At 47.1% G+C, this 19,411-nt stretch overlaps 1 protein-coding gene across 2 annotated transcripts in view; it reads left to right on the top strand.

The window, feature by feature from the left end:
- RNMT (RNA guanine-7 methyltransferase) overlaps positions 1-19,411 on the top strand; it is a 152,195-nt gene that overhangs the window by 42,106 nt on the left and 90,678 nt on the right. For both annotated transcript variants that reach the window (XM_069219918.1, XM_069219917.1), the window contains exon 6: positions 586-767. In XM_069219918.1, coding sequence (XP_069076019.1) covers positions 586-767 — 182 coding nt within the window. The remainder of the gene's footprint in view (positions 1-585; positions 768-19,411) is intronic.

Genomic DNA, 19,411 nt, shown 5'->3' with positions numbered 1-19,411 from the left:
GCCACATGCTGCTCATAGGTCACTTTATAGTGTCAATGAAGTTTGTGCCAAGAGCGGAGTGTTTTTGTGTACAGGAAGAGATGCACAAAGGAGATAAAGGGCAGTTGATAAATACAGAACTTAAGTTCCCAGCCATTTGTAAACATGATTGTGGTTTCCTAAATTCCAGAGACTTTCAGGAAGAATGTAATTTAATCTTTGTTCAGACCCTCTGGTGATTCCATTTCAGCAACAATACAGTTTGAAATGTAATTCATGCATATGAGACATTTGTTCCCAGGGCTCTACAGCTTTATATAGAAAGTTTCTGGTGTTTTGGACAATGCTGTAACATTATTTAGACAATGTTTTAAATGCATAATTGTATTTTACACTAGTTGGAGCACATAGAACTACTCAATAAGGGTAGGGTAATGTTCAGCCTCTCAGAATCGCAGGGTAAAATTTCATGCGGAATAAATGTTGACCGCGTATTTCTGGCCAGGATACTCTTGCCATATCCTCCATTTACTGAGAAAATACACAGATTTTTGAAGATTCAAACACCCTTGGTACTACTCTCACCATCATCCAAATCTCTTTTAGGAACTTCTAGCTGACAAGTACAGCAATCGGGAAATGTGCTTCGACATCTGCAGCTGTCAGTTTGTGTACCACTATTCCTTTGAGACACATGAGCAGGCTGACATGATGCTTCGGAATGCCTGTGAGAATCTCTGCCCAGGAGGATACTTCATTGGCACCACTCCAGATAGCTTTGAGCTTGTGTAAGTGTTCTTTAATTGTTTACCTATGTTTTTCTGTTGTGGTGTAAGGAAATGCCTCCTTGGCATGGTTACCCCCTGACTTTTTGCCTTTGCTGATGCTATGTTTACAATTGAAAGTGTGCTGAGGCCTGCTAACCAGGCCCCAGCACCAGTGTTCTTTCCCTAACCTGTACTTTTGTATCCACAATTGGCAGACCCTGGCATCCAGATAAGTCCCTTGTAACTGGTACTTCTAGTACCAAGGGCCCTGATGCCAAGGAAGGTCTCTAAGGGCTGCAGCATGTCTTATGCCACCCTGGAGACCTCTCACTCAGCACAGACACACTGCTTGCCAGCTTGTGTGTGCTAGTGAGGACAAAACGAGTAAGTCGACATGGCACTCCCCTCAGGGTGCCATGCCAGCCTCTCACTGCCTATGCAGTATAGGTAAGACACCCCTCTAGCAGGCCTTACAGCCCTAAGGCAGGGTGCACTATACCATAGGTGAGGGTACCAGTGCATGAGCATGGTACCCCTACAGTGTCTAAACAAAACCTTAGACATTGTAAGTGCAGGGTAGCCATAAGAGTATATGGTCTGGGAGTCTGTCAAACACGAACTCCACAGCACCATAATGGCTACACTGAAAACTGGGAAGTTTGGTATCAAACTTCTCAGCACAATAAATGCACACTGATGCCAGTGTACATTTTATTGTAAAATACACCACAGAGGGCACCTTAGAGGTGCCCCCTGAAACTTAACCGACTGTCTGTGTAGGCTGACTAGTTCCAGCAGCCTGCCACACTAGAGACATGTTGCTGGCCCCATGGGGAGAGTGCCTTTGTCACTCTGAGGCCAGTAACAAAGCCTGCACTGGGTGGAGATGCTAACACCTCCCCCAGGCAGGAGCTGTGACACCTGGCGGTGAGCCTCAAAGGCTCACCCCTTTGTCACAGCCCAGCAGGGCACTCCAGCTTAGTGGAGTTGCCCGCCCCCTCCGGCCACGGCCCCCACTTTTGGCGGCAAGGCTGGAGGGAACAAAGAAAGCAACAAGGAGGAGTCACTGGCCAGTCAGGACAGCCCCTAAGGTGTCCTGAGCTGAGGTGACTCTGACTTTTAGAAATCCTCCATCTTGCAGATGGAGGATTCCCCCAATAGGGTTAGGATTGTGACCCCCTCCCCTTGGGAGGAGACACAAAGAGGGTGTACCCACCCTCAGGGCTAGTAGCCATTGGCTACTAACCCCCCAGACCTAAACACGCCCTTAAATTTAGTATTTAAGGGCTACCCTGAACCCTAGAAAATTAGATTCCTGCAACTACAAGAAGAAGGACTGCCTAGCTGAAAACCCCTGCAGAGGAAGACCAGAAGACGACAACTGCCTTGGCTCCAGAAACTCACCGGCCTGTCTCCTGCCTTCCAAAGATCCTGCTCCAGCGACGCCTTCCAAAGGGACCAGCGACCTCGACATCCTCTGAGGACTGCCCCTGCTTCGAAAAGACAAGAAACTCCCGAGGACAGCGGACCTGCTCCAAGAAAGGCTGCAACTTTGTTTCCAGCAGCTTTGAAAGAACCCTGCAAGCTCCTAGCAAGAAGCGTGAGACTTGCAACACTGCACCCGGCGACCCCGACTCGGCTGGTGGAGATCCAACACCTCAGGAGGGACCCCAGGACTACTCTGATACTGTGAGTACCAAAACCTGTCCCCCCTGAACCCCCACAGCGCCGCCTGCAGAGGGAATCCCGAGGCTTCCCCTGACCGCGACTCTTTGAACCTAAAGTCCCGACGCCTGGGAGAGACCCTGCACCCGCAGCCCCCAGGACCTGAAGGACCGGACTTTCACTGGAGAAGTGACCCCCAGGAGTCCCTCTCCCTTGCCCAAGTGGAGGTTTCCCCGAGGAATCCCCCCCTTGCCTGCCTGCAGCGCTGAAGAGATCCCGAGATCTCTCATAGACTAACATTGCGAACCCGACGCCTGTTTCTACACTGCACCCGGCCGCCCCCGCGCTGCTGAGGGTGAAATTTCTGTGTGGGCTTGTGTCCCCCCCGGTGCCCTACAAAACCCCCCTGGTCTGCCCTCCGAAGACGCGGGTACTTACCTGCAAGCAGACCGGAACCGGGGCACCCCCTTCTCTCCATTCTAGCCTATGCGTTTTGGGCACCACTTGGAACTCTGCACCTGACCGGCCCTGAGCTGCTGGTGTGGTGACTTTGGGGTTGCTCTGAATCCCCCAACGGTGGGCTACCTTGGACCAAGAACTGAACCCTGTAAGTGTCTTACTTACCTGGTAAAACTAACAAAAACTTACCTCCCCCAGGAACTGTGAAAATTGCACTAAGTGTCCACTTTTAAAACAGCTATTTGTCAATAACTTGTAAAGTATACATGCAATTTTTATGCTTTAAAGTTCCTAAAGTACTTACCTGCAATACCTTTCGAATGAGATATTACATGTAGAATTTGAACCTGTGGTTCTTAAAATAAACTAAGAAAAGATATTTTTCTATACAAAACCTATTGGCTGGATTTGTCTCTGAGTGTGTGTACCTCATTTATTGTCTATGTGTATGTACAACAAATGCTTAACACTACTCCTTGGATAAGCCTACTGCTCGACCACACTACCACAAAATAGAGCATTAGTATTATCTATTTTTACCACTATTTTACCTCTAAGGGGAACCCTTGGACTCTGTGCATGCTATTCCTTACTTTGAAATAGCACATACAGAGCCAACTTCCTACATGTGGTATTTGAAGAAATGCCTAAACGACTATCTATCAAAGTTTGCGATACATCTTTGGTTTAGTGTTTGGTCCACAATGTCCTAGCTGTGTCAGACTTAAATTATTTTTGTCCTCTTTTGAAAATGAATAAAGTCTACTCCATGGAAATAGAAGTGCTGGGTCTCAAAACAGTTGGCTAGCAACTTTGTGAAGCTGGGAGGTCAGTAGGTAAAACCATTTTTAGCAAACCAGAACTTCAGATATTAGAAATTTAATTATGTTAATTCAGTCCCCGAAGGCAGGCTGTATCGCTTCTAAATTCAAAGAAATAGGTCAAGTTTTCTCAGTGCATTATGAGAATATATGCAAACTCAAAATACAATTTCTAGGGAAAACATTAATGCATCTCTTGGGAAAATTAGAGATTTCCACTTTTATCTGGACGTGTCATGTACCTGTCCTTTCCATTTAATGTAGAAGAAATAGAAGGGGCAGTTAACAGCTTATATAACTTCAAAGCAGGTGGAACAGAAGGTTTCTTGGGTGAAATGTGCTAAAAACAAGATTACAAAAACCTACTAAATTATTTCATTAGATCTTAAAAGGTGGCCACATTCCATCCACCTTCCAAAAACATGCCTTAATCTCTTTCTAAAAAAAAAAGAAGAAAACCCCGCCTCAATCCTTATTACTATTGCCCTACCACTTTACTTAACAGTGATTGTTTAAATACTGAGGAAAATGCTAGGCCTTTGAACAATTTTCCAAGCTCCAACTTTGATATATTGGTGACTTTCTTTCTACTTCAGGTAATCAGGCGGCTGGCTTATTAGGTCAAGGGAAGACTTTCAAACTTGTCAACTCAACATTTTAGTTTGAGGCTTTACAAACAATGGGATTTTCCAGCAGCTGCTGAGGATGGTCGCTGTTCTCTAGGTCAAATTATCAGTTTTCTACTATTGAATAATAAAACATTTAAAAACGTATAAAAAATGTGTGGAACTTTGCAAGGTTGTCCTATTAGCAATACCCTCTACACTGTTCTTTGAACACATACTCTCAGATCAAACTTTTTATCAAAAGCTTAAGTTGTGCCACAGGATGCAAGGTATAGCTCACTGACCAGTCCTAAATAGGCCCAAACCAACCTGGGGTTGCTTGTGTTCCTTTCTGGAATGGAGCAGGGTCAGTGGTACAAAAATGTGGGTTGGAATGCTAGCCAGAGTCATTGCAAGTGGTTAAACTGCTTGAAAGTATTTCTCCCATCCTGCTGTGTGTGTTTTAGGGGTAGGTGAAAAATTCGGCTTTGATTGACTAGATTTGCCCACTTCATGCTCTGCTTGGAGTGCAGAATTCTGACAAAACACCGCCAACTTCCATGTGGCAGAGTTTTTTCTCACACGTGGCTTGCCAATATTAAGTTGGCAAGTGCGAGCGAGAATTTGAGTCCCCTAACATGATTTTTCAGGTGCTAGAACACTTCCCGGCAAGATTTCTCAATGCAGGCAGCCGTGCCAGGTCATAGCTTTTCCTGTTGAGAATGCTGTCACTGGAGTAGAAAATCTACTCGAGTGGCAGAAAGAAGCAGCGCCACATGGTACTGTTTGCGCTGATTTTACAGCGGGAAGAAGCTTCTGGGGCACTGACTGATTCAGCCTCCTCGTGGAATTCTGTGGATTCTCACAAGAGTTTTTATGTAGCTCTGTGGAGTGAAACTGCAAGTTCTGCCCAGGCCTAGCGTAGTTTACCTTTCTTAAACCTATCTTGACTGGAAAACGCTTTATAGCAATGATTGGGTTCTACTCCTACATGCTCATCAAACAGTAAGATGGCCGCTGCTTTTTTTTATCTTCAACTTTGCCATGCATTTTGTTTAAGAAATTTTCTTATAAACTAGAGGCTTAGTATAATCTATAAAAACACAACTCCTATTGAATTGCAAGACTTTCAAGACTACTATATGTTTTCTAATGGTAATGACTTTTTTTATTAGATGTAAAGAGAAAAATGCACATTTCTGGTGTATTCTACCACACAATTTCAAACTGATTGAATAACGTTCTTTAAATAAACGTTGCGAGGGGGCAGTTAACAAATCGCAACAATTATTTGATTAGTTGTTAGTGTATTATACTCCCACCTAATTGCACTTACATAATTCTAGAATTTAAAATGAAATCCCAGGATACGCAGGTGCATTGATTCACATACTAGTGACTTCCTTGCTTTTACAAGAATATTAAGCACTGTATTGTGTCTTTATAAGCAACATATTAGGCACATTTTTAATTCTAAATGCAATCTTAGTACTATTTGGTTGTTGTAGACATTTAGGTCTAATATCAGCAGAAATGTGCTGATTGTGATTTATGCACTGTTATTGGGTACATCTGTGTTTACAGGACTGTGGAAAGCTAATGATATCCTACGTTCTAATTCTTGACTTCTGAAAATAAAAAATCTATGCATGTTATATTGTATTTTTTTAATTGTAAAATTATATTTTTAATGTACTTCATAACTACGGAAAGACTTAGGGATGCTTTGATTTGACTATTTTTGATTTTAGCTGATGTAGTTGAGCTTATACAAGGTTATTTTGTTCCATAACGTTGAGGAACAACTATGATGTTGCAGATCGAGTGGGGCCCTGGGGCCAAACGGCCTCCCACCAGGAATACTGAAACACGACATCCCCCTCTGGGCAGGCCTGCTCTGCAATCTGTTCAACGCCAGCAGCATGGAAAACAAAATTCCAGGCACTTGGAAAGGTGCAATTTTTCACCCCAATCTACAAGAAGGGTCCCTATGGCAACCTTGACAGCTATCGACTAATATCACTGCTTGACATCGAAACAAAAATATTTGCCAGCCTCCTGCTGGAGGAACTCAAAGAATGGGCTAGCAAGCCTAATCTAATACCCCTGAATCAAATCAGCTCCCGGCCTTCGGTGAGCACTTCTGACATCCTAGTAACTCTAGCCATGCTTGCAGAAAAGTACACAAATAAAATAAAAAATGGCCCTATACACCTGCTTCGTGGACTTATCCAAAGCCTTTTACTCAGTGGACCAGAACCGGTTGTGAGGGAAGGTAGCAAACCTCAAAATCCAGCCAGAACTGCTGAAAGGAATACAGACTCTACTCAAAAAACTGGGGAAGGGTGAAAAGAGGAAATAATGGAAGAGTGTTTTCCAGAATTCAGATAGACAGAGGTGTCAAGCAGGGCTGTGTTCTGGCTCTGATGCTCTTCAACCTTTATTTGGCAGATCTGTGCACACAACTGAACACCACTAGCTCCCACCCCCCCAAAATGGGCAACCACCCTCTAACAGCATTACTGTATGCAGATGACATCGTCCTTCTGAATCTCTCAGGCACAGGACTCTAAAAAGTGCTAAACACCTTTAATCAGTAGTGCGCGACTAATGAGCTGGTGGTAAACAAGGAAAAAACCAAGGTAGTCATCTTTGACAATCTGATAATTAGGAAAAATAAATGGCTCTGTGGAGATCAATCTCTTCTGCCTTCCATACAGCTGTTCTCCAGCTCAGATTAGATTGGAGTTCGGGTTACAAGACCAAGCATTAGCACAAGATGGGGCTTTGCTCAAATATGCCTCCATTTTAAGACAGGCTCAACCAAACACACTAAAGGCACTAATTTGGAAGGAAATTGGCACAAACCTGGCAGAAGTCTAGAGTCCATGGCCAAAGATGCTTCAGCCATAAAACATCTGCAAGTGGAAGAGCTATGGCAAAAGTCTTTACCCCATAAACGTTTCAAGCACCTACTAAATAAACAAACAAATCAAGCTGATCATATGGAGCAAGGACAAAGACAAGTTGAGATATCGATCACACTCTGGGATGACAATTAACACATATGAGGCTCCAACAGCACAGCCTTACATTGCAGAAATATTAAAAACGTCACTAAAAATAAAGGTGCTGCACGCCAGACTCGTACTACTGCCTTCATTGGATGCTGCACCTAAATGGCTTCGACCACCAAACAGCAAAAGGTGCAGACTGCGCGCATCACCGGGAAGACATCCTACACATCCTATGTATTTGCCACGCTCTGCTACCTTGGCAGAAGCTGCATCTTAAAAACATGTTCAATGCTAATGGTATCAGAACATGACGGCAAGCTATACTGTTTGATTTGAAAGGATTGACTCTGCGAAACATGGCCTGTTAAGCAAAATGTAGTTAAAAAACGGAATACCTCTTCAAACATGCTACAAAAAACCAAGATGATAGACCAAGCCTTCAGCTAGGTTAAGAAATGAACACTGTCAGTTCCAGGCTTATGAGCAATGGCCGCAGCATTTCCTCCAACCGCACTCTGCATACCATCCCCTTGGATTGGACAGCTTACGTTTTTTATTACTCTGTAGGAAGTTGGCTCTGTATGTGCTATTTCAAAGTAAGGAATAGCATGCACAGAGTCCAAGGGTTCCCCTTAGAGGTAAAATAGTGGTAAAAATAGATAATACTAATGCTCTATTTTGTGGTAGTGTGGTCGAGCAGTAGGCTTATCCAAGGAGTAGTGTTAAGCATTTGTTGTACATACACATAGACAATAAATGAGGTACACACACTCAGAGACAAATCCAGCCAATAGGTTTTGTTATAGAAAAATATCTTTTCTTAGTTTATTTTAAGAACCACAGGTTCAAATTTAACATGTAATATCTTGTTTGAAAGGTATTGCAGGTAAGTACATTAGGAACTTTGAATCATTTCAATTGCATGTATACTTTTCAAGTTATTGACAAATAGCTACTTTAAAAGTGGACACTTAGTGCAATTTTCACAGTTCCTGGGGGAGGTAAGTTTTTGTTAGTTTTACCAGGTAAGTAAGACACTTACAGGGTTCAGTTCTTGGTCCAAGGTAGCCCACCGTTGGGGGTTCAGAGCAACCCCAAAGTCACCACACCAGCAGCTCAGGGCCGGTCAGGTGCAGAGTTCAAAGTGGTGCCCAAAACGCATAGGCTAGAATGGAGAGAAGGGGGTGCCCCGGTTCCGGTCTGCTTGCAGGTAAGTACCCGCGTCTTCGGAGGGCAGACCAGGGGGGTTTTGTAGGGCACCGGGGGGACACACAAGCCCACACAGAAATTTCACCCTCAGCAGCGCGGGGGCGGCCGGGTGCAGTGTAGAGACAAGCGTCGGGTTCGCAATGTTAGTCTATGAGAGATCAACGGATCTCTTCAGCGCTGCAGGCAGGCAAGGGGGGGCTTCCTCGGGGAAACCTCCACTTGGGCAAGGGAGAGGGACTCCTGGGGGTCACTTCTGCAGTGAAAGTCCGGTCCTTCAGGTCCTGGGGGCTGCGGGTGCAGGGTCTTTTCCAGGCGTCGGGACTTAGGTTTCAGAGAGTCGCGGTCAGGGGAAGCCTCGGGATTCCCTCTGCAGGCGGCGCTGTGGGGGCTCAGGGGGGACAGGTTTTGGTACTCACAGTCGTAGAGTAGACCGGGGGTCCTCCCTGAGGTGTTGGTTCTCCACCAGCCGAGTCGGGGTCGCCGGGTGCAGTGTTGCAAGTCTCACGCTTCTTGCGGGGAGCTTGCAGGGTTCTTTCAAGGCTGCTGGAAACAAAGTTGCAGCCTTTCTTGGAGCAGGTCCGCTGTCCTCGGGAGTTTCTTGTCTTTTCGAAGCAGGGGCAGTCCTCAGAGGATGTCGAGGTCGCTGGTCCCTTTGGAAGGCGTCGCTGGAGCAGGATCTTTGGAAGGCAGGAGACAGGCCGGTGAGTTTCTGGAGCCAAGGCAGTTGTCGTCTTCTGGTCTTCCTCTGCAGGGGTTTTTCAGCTAGGCAGTCCTTCTTCTTGTAGTTGCAGGAATCTAATTTTCTAGGGTTCAGGGTAGCCCTTAAATACTAAATTTAAGGGCGTGTTTAGGTCTGGGGGGTTAGTAGCCAATGGCTACTAGCCCTGAGGGTGGGTACACCCTCTTTGTGCCTCCTCCCAAGGGGAGGGGGACACAATCCTAACCCTATTGGGGGAATCCTCCATCTGCAAGATGGAGGATTTCTAAAAGTTAGAGTCACTTCAGCTCAGGACACCTTAGGGGCTGTCCTGACTGGCCAGTGACTCCTCCTTGTTGCTTTCTTTGTTCCCTCCAGCCTTGCCGCCAAAAGTGGGGGCCGTGGCCGGAGGGGGCGGGCAACTCCACTAAGCTGGAGTGCCCTGCTGGGCTGTGACAAAGGGGTGAGCCTTTGAGGCTCACCGCCAGGTGTTACAGCTCCTGCCTGGGGGAGGTGTTAGCATCTCCACCCAGTGCAGGCTTTGTTACTGGCCTCAGAGTGACAAAGGCACTCTCCCCATGGGGCCAGCAACATGTCTCTAGTGTGGCAGGCTGCTGGAACTAGTCAGCCTACACAGACAGTCGGTTAAGTTTCAGGGGGCACCTCTAAGGTGCCCTCTGGGGTGTATTTTGCAATAAAATGTACACTGGCATCAGTGTGCATTTATTGTGCTGAGAAGTGTGATACCAAACTTCCCAGTTTTCAGTGTAGCCATTATGGTGCTGTGGAGTTCGTGTTTGACAGACTCCCAGACCATATACTCTTATGGCTACCCTGCACTTACAATGTCTAAGGTTTTGTTTAGACACTGTAGGGGTACCATGCTCATGCACTGGTACCCTCACCTATGGTATAGTGCACCCTGCCTTAGGGCTGTAAGGCCTGCTAGAGGGGTGTCTTACCTATACTGCATAGGCAGTGAGAGGCTGGCATGGCACCCTGAGGGGAGTGCCATGTCGACTTACTTGTTTTGTCCTCACTAGCACACACAAGCTGGCAAGCAGAGTGTCTGTGCTGAGTGAGAGGTCTCCAGGGTGGCATAAGACATGCTGCAGTCCTTAGAGACCTTCCTTGGCATCAGGGCCCTTGGTACTAGAAGTACCAGTTACAAGGGACTTATCTGGATGCCAGGGTCTGCCAATTGTGGATACAAAAGTACAGGTTAGGGAAAGAACACTGGTGCTGGGGCCTGGTTAGCAGGCCTCAGCACACTTTCAATTGTAAACATAGCATCAGCAAAGGCAAAAAGTCAGGGGGCAACCATGCCAAGGAGGCATTTCCTTACACAACCCCCCCCCCCAAACGAAAGAGGATGAGACTAACCTTTCCCAAGAGAGTCTTCATTTTCTAAGTGGAAGAACCTGGAAAGGCCATCTGCATTGGCATGGGCAGTCCCAGGTCTGTGTTCCACTATAAAGTCCATTCCCTGTAGGGAGATGGACCACCTCAACAGTTTAGGATTTTCACCTTTCATTTGCATCAGCCATTTGAGAGGTCTGTGGTCAGTTTGAACTAGGAAGTGAGTCCCAAAGAGGTATGGTCTCAGCTTCTTCAGGGACCAAACCACAGCAAAGGCCTCCCTCTCAATGGCACTCCAACGCTGCTCCCTGGGGAGTAACCTCCTGCTAATGAAAGCAACAGGCTGGTCAAGGCCATCATCATTTGTTTGGGACAAAACTGCCCCTATCCCATGTTCAGAGGCATCTGTCTGCACAATGAACTGCTTAGAATAATCTGGAGCTTTTAGAACTGGTGCTGAGCACATTGCTTGTTTCAGGGTGTCAAAGGCCTGTTGGCATTCCACAGTCCAGTTCACTTTCTTGGGCATCTTCTTGGAGGTGAGTTCAGTGAGGGCTGTCACAATGGATCCATATCCCTTCACAAACCTCCTGTAATACCCAGTCAAGCCAAGGAATGCCCTGACTTGAGTCTGGGTTTTTGGAGCTACCCAGTCCAGAATAGTCTGGATCTTGGGTTGGGAGTGGCTGAACTTGGCCTCCACCTACAAGGTGTCCCAAGTAAACCACAGTTCCCTGCCCTATCTGGCATTTGGATGCCTTGATAGAGAGGCCTGCAGATTGCAGAGCCTTCAAAACCTTCTTCAGGTGGACCAGGTGATCCTGCCAGGTGGAGCTAAAGACAGCAATATCATCAAGATAAGCTGTGCTAAAGGACTCCAAGCCAGCAAGGACTTGATTCACCAACCTTTGGAAGGTGGCAGGGGCATTCTTTAAACCAAAGGGCATAACAGTAAACTGATAATGCCCATCAGGTGTGGAGAATGCTGTTTTCTCTTTTGCTCCAGGTGCCATTTTTATTTGCCAGTACCCTGCTGTCAAGTCAAAGGTACTTAAGAATTTGGCAGCACCTAATTTATCTATGAGCTCATCAGCTCTAGGAATTGGATGAGCATCTGTCTTGGTGACAGAATTGAGCCCCCTGTAGTCCACACAAAACCTCATCTTTTTCTTTCCATCTTTGGTGTGAGGTTTGGGGACTAAGACCACTGGGCTAGCCCAGGGGCTGTCAGAGCGCTCAATTACTCCCAATTCCAGCATCTTGTGGACTTCCACCTTGATGCTTTCCTTAACATGGTCAGACTGTCTAAAGATTTTGTTTTTGACAGGCATGCTGTCTCCTGTGTCCACATCATGGGTACACAGGTGTGTCTGACCAGGGGTTAAGGAGAAGAGTTCAGGAAACTGTTGTAGGACTCTCCTACAATCAGCTTGCTGTTGGCCAGAGAGGGTGTCTGAGTAGATCACTCCATCTACTGAGCCATCTTTTGGGTCTGATGACAGAAGATCAGGGAGAGGTTCACTCTCTGCCTCCTGATCCTCATCTGTTACCATCAACAGATTCACATCAGCCCTGTCATGGAAGAGTTTAAGGCGGTTCACATGGATCACCCTCTTGGGGCTCCTGCTTGTGCCCAGGTCCACCAGGTAGGTGACCTGACTCTTCCTTTCTAGCACTGGGTAAGGGCCACTCCATTTGTCCTGGAGTGCCCTGGGAGCCACAGGCTCCAGAACCCAGACTTTCTGCCCTGGTTGGAACTCAACCAGTGCAGCCTTTTGGTCATACCAAAACTTCTGGAGCTGTTGGCTGGCCTCAAGGTTTTTGGTTGCCTTTTCCATGTACTCTGCCATTCTAGAGCGAAGGCCAAGTACATAGTCCACTATGTCTTGTTTAGGCTCATGAAGAGGTCTCTCCCAGCCTTCTTTAACAAGAGCAAGTGGTCCCCTTACAGGATGACCAAACAGAAGTTCAAAGGGTGAGAATCCTACTCCCTTCTGTGGCACCTCTCTGTAAGCGAAAAGCAGACATGGCAAGAGGACATCCCATCTCCTTTTGAGCTTTTCTGGGAGCCCCATGATCATGCCTTTTAATGGCTTGTTGAATCTCTCAACTAAGCCATTAGTTTGTGGATGGTATGGTGTAGTGAATTTGTAAGTCACTCCACACTCATTCCACATGTGTTTTAGGTATGCTGACATGAAGTTGGTACCTCTGTCAGACACCACCTCCTTAGGGAAACCCACTCTGGTAAAGATACCAATGAGGGCCTTGGCTACTGCAGGGGCAGTAGTCGACCTAAGGGGAATAGCTTCAGGATACCTAGTAGCATGATCCACTACTACTAGGATGTACATATTTCCTGAGGCTGTGGGAGGTTCCAGTGGACCAACTATGTCCACACCCACTCTTTCAAAGGGGACCCCCACCACTGGAAGTGGAATGAGGGGGGCCTTTGGGTGCCCACCTGTCTTACCACTGGATTGACAGGTGGGGCAGGAGAGGCAAAACTCCTTAACCTTCTGGGACATATTGGGCCAGTAGAAGTGGTTGACTAACCTCTCCCACGTCTTGGTTTGTCCCAAATGCCCAGCAAGGGGAATATCATGGGCTAAGGTCAGAATAAACTCTCTGAACGACTGAGGCACTACCACTCTCCTAGTGGCACCAGGTTTTGGGTCTCTGGGCTCAGTGTACAGGAGTCCATCTTCCCAATAGACCCTATGTGTTCCATTTTTCTTGCCCTTGGACTCTTCAGCAGCTTGCTGCCTAAGGCCTTCAAGAGAGGGACAGGTTTCTTGTCCCTTACACAGCTCCTCCCTTGAGGGTCCCCCTGGGCCTAAGAGCTCAACCTGATAAGGTTCAAGTTCCAAAGGCTCAGTTCCCTCAGAGGGCGGAACTTCTTCCTGAGAAGAGAGGTTCCCTCTTTCTGACTGTGTTGCAGTTGGTTTCCCAACTGACTTTCCTTTTCTCTTGGTAGGCTGGGCCATTTTTCCAGACTCCAGCTCTACTTTTTCACCCTGTGCCTTGCATTGTGCTCTTGTTTTTACACACACCAGTTCAGGGATACCCAGCATGGCTGCATGGGTTTTTAGTTCTACCTCAGCCCATGCTGAGGACTCCAGGTCATTTCCAAGCAGACAGTCTACTGGGATGTTTGAGGAGACCACCACCTGTTTCAGGCCATTGACCCCTCCCCATTCTAAAGTTACCATCGCCATGGGATGTGCTTTAGTTTGATTGTCAGCATTGGTGACTGTATAAGTTTTTCCAGTCAGGTATTGGCCAGGGGAAACCAGTTTTTCTGTCACCATGGTGACACTGGCACCTGTATCCCTCAGGCCCTCTACACTTGTCCCATTAATAAAGAGCTGCTGCCTGTATTTTTGCATGTTAGGGGGCCAGGCAGCTAGTGTGGCTAAATCCACCCCACCCTCAGAGACTAGAGTAGCTTCAGTGTGGACCCTGATTTGCTCTGGGCACACTGTTGATCCCACTTGGAGACTAGCCATTCCAGTGTTACCTGGATTGGAGTTTGGAGTGGAACTTTTCTTGGGACAGGCCTTGTCTCCAGTTTGGTGTCCAGACTGACTACAGTTTCGACACCAGGCCTTTTTGGGATCAAAGTTTTTACCCTTGTACCCAGGATTGGTTTGTGAAGAGGCTCTCGGCCCACCCTCCTGTGCAGGTTTTTGGGGGCCTTTAGAAGACTCTTGACTATTTTTATTTTTGGCTGTCTCACCACCTTTCCCCTGGGGAGGTTTTGTGACCCCTTTCTTTTGGTCACCCCCTGTGGAAGTTTTGGACACCCTAGTCTTGACCCAATGGTCCGCCTTCTTTCCCAATTCTTGGGGAGAAATTGGTCCTAGGTCTACCAGATGCTGATGCAGTTTATCATTGAAACAATTACTTAACAGGTGTTCTTTTACAAATAAATTGTACAGCCCATCATAATTACTTACACCACTGCCTTGAATCCAACCATCTAGTGTTTTTACTGAGTAGTCTACAAAGTCAACCCAGGTCTGGCTCGAGGATTTTTGAGCCCCCCTGAATCTAATCCTATACTCCTCAGTGGAGAATCCAAAGCCCTCAATCAGGGTACCCTTCATGAGGTCATAAGATTCTGAATCTTGTCCAGAGAGTGTGAGGAGTCTATCCCTACACTTTCCTGTGAACATTTCCCAAAGGAGAGCACCCCAGTGAGATCTGTTCATTTTTCTGGTTACACAAGCCCTCTCAAAAGCTGTGAACCATTTGGTGATGTCATCACCATCTTCATATTTAGTTACAATCCCTTTAGGGATTTTCAACATGACAGGAGAATCTCTGACCCTATTTATGTTGCTGCCACCATTGATGGGTCCTAGGCCCATCTCTTGTCTTTCCCTCTCTATGGCTAGGATCTGTCTTTCCAAAGCCAATCTTTTGGCCATCCTGGCTAACTGGATGTCCTCTTCACTGGAGTTATCCTCAGTGATTTCAGAGGTGTTGGTCTCTCCTGTGAGGGAACCAGCCTCTCTGACTATTATTTTTGGAGTCAGGGTTTGAGAGACCCTGTTCTCCCTAGATAGGACTGGTAGGGGGGAATTTTCCTCCAAGTCACTATCCTCTTCCTCCGAGTTGCCACCCTCAGAGGGGTTGGCCTTTTCAAACTCTGCCAAAAGCTCCTGGAGCTGTATTTTGGTAGGTTTGGGGCCCATTGTTATTTTCTTTATTTTACAGAGTGACCTTAGCTCCCTCATCTTAAGATGGAGGTAAGGTGTGGTGTCGAGTTCCACCACAGTCACATCTGTGCTAGACATTTTGCTTCTAAAAGTTGGAATACTTTTTAAGAATCTACAACTGGTTCTAGAATCTAATTCAAACTTTTACAAACTTTTAAACTCTAAAAGAAATGCTAAACAGGATCTAACACAAGGCCCTAGCAGGTCTTTTAAGAATTTAGAAAACTTTTCAAATTGCAAAAATCAATTTCTAATGACAATTTTGGAATTTGTCGTGTGATCAGGTATTGGCTGAGTAGTCCAGCAAATGCAAAGTCTTGTATCCCACCGCTGCCACCAATGTAGGAAGTTGGCTCTGTATGTGCTATTTCAAAGTAAGGAATAGCATGCACAGAGTCCAAGGGTTCCCCTTAGAGGTAAAATAGTGGTAAAAATAGATAATACTAATGCTCTATTTTGTGGTAGTGTGGTCGAGCAGTAGGCTTATCCAAGGAGTAGTGTTAAGCATTTGTTGTACATACACATAGACAATAAATGAGGTACACACACTCAGAGACAAATCCAGCCAATAGGTTTTGTACAGAAAAATATCTTTTCTTAGTTTATTTTAAGAACCACAGGTTCAAATTTAACATGTAATATCTTGTTTGAAAGGTATTGCAGGTAAGTACATTAGGAACTTTGAATCATTTCAATTGCATGTATACTTTTCAAGTTATTGACAAATAGCTACTTTAAAAGTGGACACTTAGTGCAATTTTCACAGTTCCTGGGGGAGGTAAGTTTTTGTTAGTTTTACCAGGTAAGTAAGACACTTACAGGGTTCAGTTCTTGGTCCAAGGTAGCCCACCGTTGGGGGTTCAGAGCAACCCCAAAGTCACCACACCAGCAGCTCAGGGCCGGTCAGGTGCAGAGTTCAAAGCGGTGCCCAAAACGCATAGGCTAGAATGGAGAGAAGGGGGTGCCCCGGTTCCGGTCTGCTTGCAGGTAAGTACCCGCGTCTTCGGAGGGCAGACCAGGGGGGTTTTGTAGGGCACCGGGGGGGACACAAGCCCACACAGAAATTTCACCCTCAGCAGCGCGGGGGCGGCCGGGTGCAGTGTAGAAACAAGCGTCGGGTTCGCAATGTTAGTCTGAGAGATCTCGGGATCTCTTCAGCGCTGCAGGCAGGCAAGGGGGGGATTCCTCGGGGAAACCTCCACTTGGGCAAGGGAGAGGGACTCCTGGGGGTCACTTCTCCAGTGAAAGTTCGGTCCTTCAGGTCCTGGGGGCTGCGGGTGCAGGGTCTCTCCCAGGCGTCGGGACTTAGGATTCAAAGAGTCGCGGTCAGGGGAAGCCTCGGGATTCCCTCTGCAGGCGGCGCTGTGGGGGCTCAGGGGGGACAGGTTTTGTTACTCACAGTATCAGAGTAGTCCGGGGGTCCCTCCTGAGGTGTTGGATCTCCACCAGCCGAGTCGGGGTCGCCGGGTGCAGTGTTGCAAGTCTCACGCTTCTTGCGGGGAACTTGCAGGGTTCTTTCAAAGCTGCTGGAAACAAAGTTGCAGCCTTTCTTGGAGCAGGTCCGCTGTCCTCGGGAGTTTCTTGTCTTTTCGAAGCAGGGGCAGTCCTCAGAGGATGTCGAGGTCGCTGGTCCCTTTGGAAGGCGTCGCTGGAGCAGGATCTTTGGAAGGCAGGAGACAGGCCGGTGAGTTTCTGGAGCCAAGGCAGTTGTCGTCTTCTGGTCTTCCTCTGCAGGGGTTTTCAGCTAGGCAGTCCTTCTTCTTGTAGTTGCAGGAATCTAATTTTCTAGGGTTCAGGGTAGCCCTTAAATACTAAATTTAAGGGCGTGTTTAGGTCTGGGGGGTTAGTAGCCAATGGCTACTAGCCCTGAGGGTGGGTACACCCTCTTTGTGCCTCCTCCCAAGGGGAGGGGGTCACAATCCTAACCCTATTGGGGGAATCCTCCATCTGCAAGATGGAGGATTTCTAAAAGTCAGAGTCACCTCAGCTCAGGACACCTTAGGGGCTGTCCTGACTGGCCAGTGACTCCTCCTTGTTGCTTTCTTTGTTCCCTCCAGCCTTGCCGCCAAAAGTGGGGGCCGTGGCCGGAGGGGGCGGGCAACTCCACTAAGCTGGAGTGCCCTGCTGGGCTGTGACAAAGGGGTGAGCCTTTGAGGCTCACCGCCAGGTGTTACAGCTCCTGCCTGGGGGAGGTGTTAGCATCTCCACCCAGTGCAGGCTTTGTTACTGGCCTCAGAGTGACAAAGGCACTCTCCCCATGGGGCCAGCAACATGTCTCTGGTGTGGCAGGCTGCTGGAACTAGTCAGCCTACACAGACAGTCGGTTAAGTTTCAGGGGGCACCTCTAAGGTGCCCTCTGTGGTGTATTTTACAATAAAATGTACACTGGCATCAGTGTGCATTTATTGTGCTGAGAAGTTTGATACCAAACTTCCCAGTTTTCAGTGTAGCCATTATGGTGCTGTGGAGTTCGTGTTTGACAGACTCCCAGACCATATACTCTTATGGCTACCCTGCACTTACAATGTCTAAGGTTTTGTTTAGACACTGTAGGGGTACCATGCTCATGCACTGGTACCCTCACCTATGGTATAGTGCACCCTGCCTTAGGGCTGTAAGGCCGGCTAGAGGGGTGTCTTACCTATACTGCAGAGGCAGTGAGAGGCTGGCATGGCACCCTGAGGGGAGTGCCATGTCGACTTACTCATTTTTGTTCTCACTAGCACACACAGGCTTGTAAGCAGTGTGTCTGTGCTGAGTGAGGGGTCTCTAGGGTGGCATAAGACATGCTGCAGCCCTTAGAGACCTTCCTTGGCATCAGGGCCCTTGGTACTAGAAGTACCAGTTACAAGGGACTTATCTGAATGCCAGGGTGTGCCAATTGTGGATACAATGGTACATTTTAGGTGAAGGAACACTGGTGCTGGGGCCTGGTTAGCAGGGTCCCAGCACTCTTCTCAGTCAAGTCAGCATCAGTATCAGGCAAAAAGTGGGGGGTAACTGCAACAGGGAGCCATTTCTTTACAGGCAGGCTGCTGGAACTAGTCAGCCTACACAGACAGTCGGTTAAGTTTCAGGGGGCACCTCTAAGGTGCCCTCTGGGGTGTATTTTGCAATAAAATGTACACTGGCATCAGTGTGCATTTATTGTGCTGAGAAGTGTGATACCAAACTTCCCAGTTTTCAGTGTAGCCATTATGGTGCTGTGGAGTTCGTGTTTGACAGACTCCCAGACCATATACTCTTATGGCTACCCTGCACTTACAATGTCTAAGGTTTTGTTTAGACACTGTAGGGGTACCATGCTCATGCACTGGTACCCTCACCTATGGTATAGTGCACCCTGCCTTAGGGCTGTAAGGCCTACTAGAGTGGTGTCTTACCTATACTGCATAGGCAGTGAGAGGCTGGCATGGCACCCTGAGGGGAGTGCCATGTCGACTTACTTGTTTTGTCCTCACTAGCACACACAAGCTGGCAAGCAGAGTGTCTGTGCTGAGTGAGAGGTCTCCAGGGTGGCATAAGACATGCTGCAGTCCTTAGAGACCTTCCTTGGCATCAGGGCCCTTGGTACTAGAAGTACCAGTTACAAGGGACTTATCTGGATGCCAGGGTCTGCCAATTGTGGATACAAAAGTACAGGTTAGGGAAAGAACACTGGTGCTGGGGCCTGGTTAGCAGGCCTCAGCACACTTTCAATTGTAAACATAGCATCAGCAAAGGCAAAAAGTCAGGGGGCAACCATGCCAAGGAGGCATTTCCTTACATACTCCTAAAAACTCTGCATGAACAATTAACTCGGCAGCGATTTCTGATGTTTATCACCTAGAGCCCTTTTAAGCAGGTATAATATACCAGTCAGTGACTCAATGTTGATCTAGTATGCATGACTTTACACTTTAAGGCGATCAACATGTGAGTAGGGCTTATCTGGTCTATCAACCGTTAAAAAAAAAAAAAAAAAAGAAACTTGAATGTATTAAATGTTTCATTGTGTTCCAGCATTTCCTTTTGTATGGTAATTGCAATGATTTTAATTGATTATGCTATAAAGTATAAACTTTCCGATCCTTAAGTAGAGGAGTGATTCCTTAATGAGTGGCATACTA

This window comes from Pleurodeles waltl, chromosome 2_2, assembly GCF_031143425.1.
Source record: "Pleurodeles waltl isolate 20211129_DDA chromosome 2_2, aPleWal1.hap1.20221129, whole genome shotgun sequence".
NCBI classification, from domain to species: domain Eukaryota; kingdom Metazoa; phylum Chordata; class Amphibia; order Caudata; family Salamandridae; genus Pleurodeles; species Pleurodeles waltl.
This window is presented reverse-complemented; position numbering and strand designations above follow the sequence as displayed.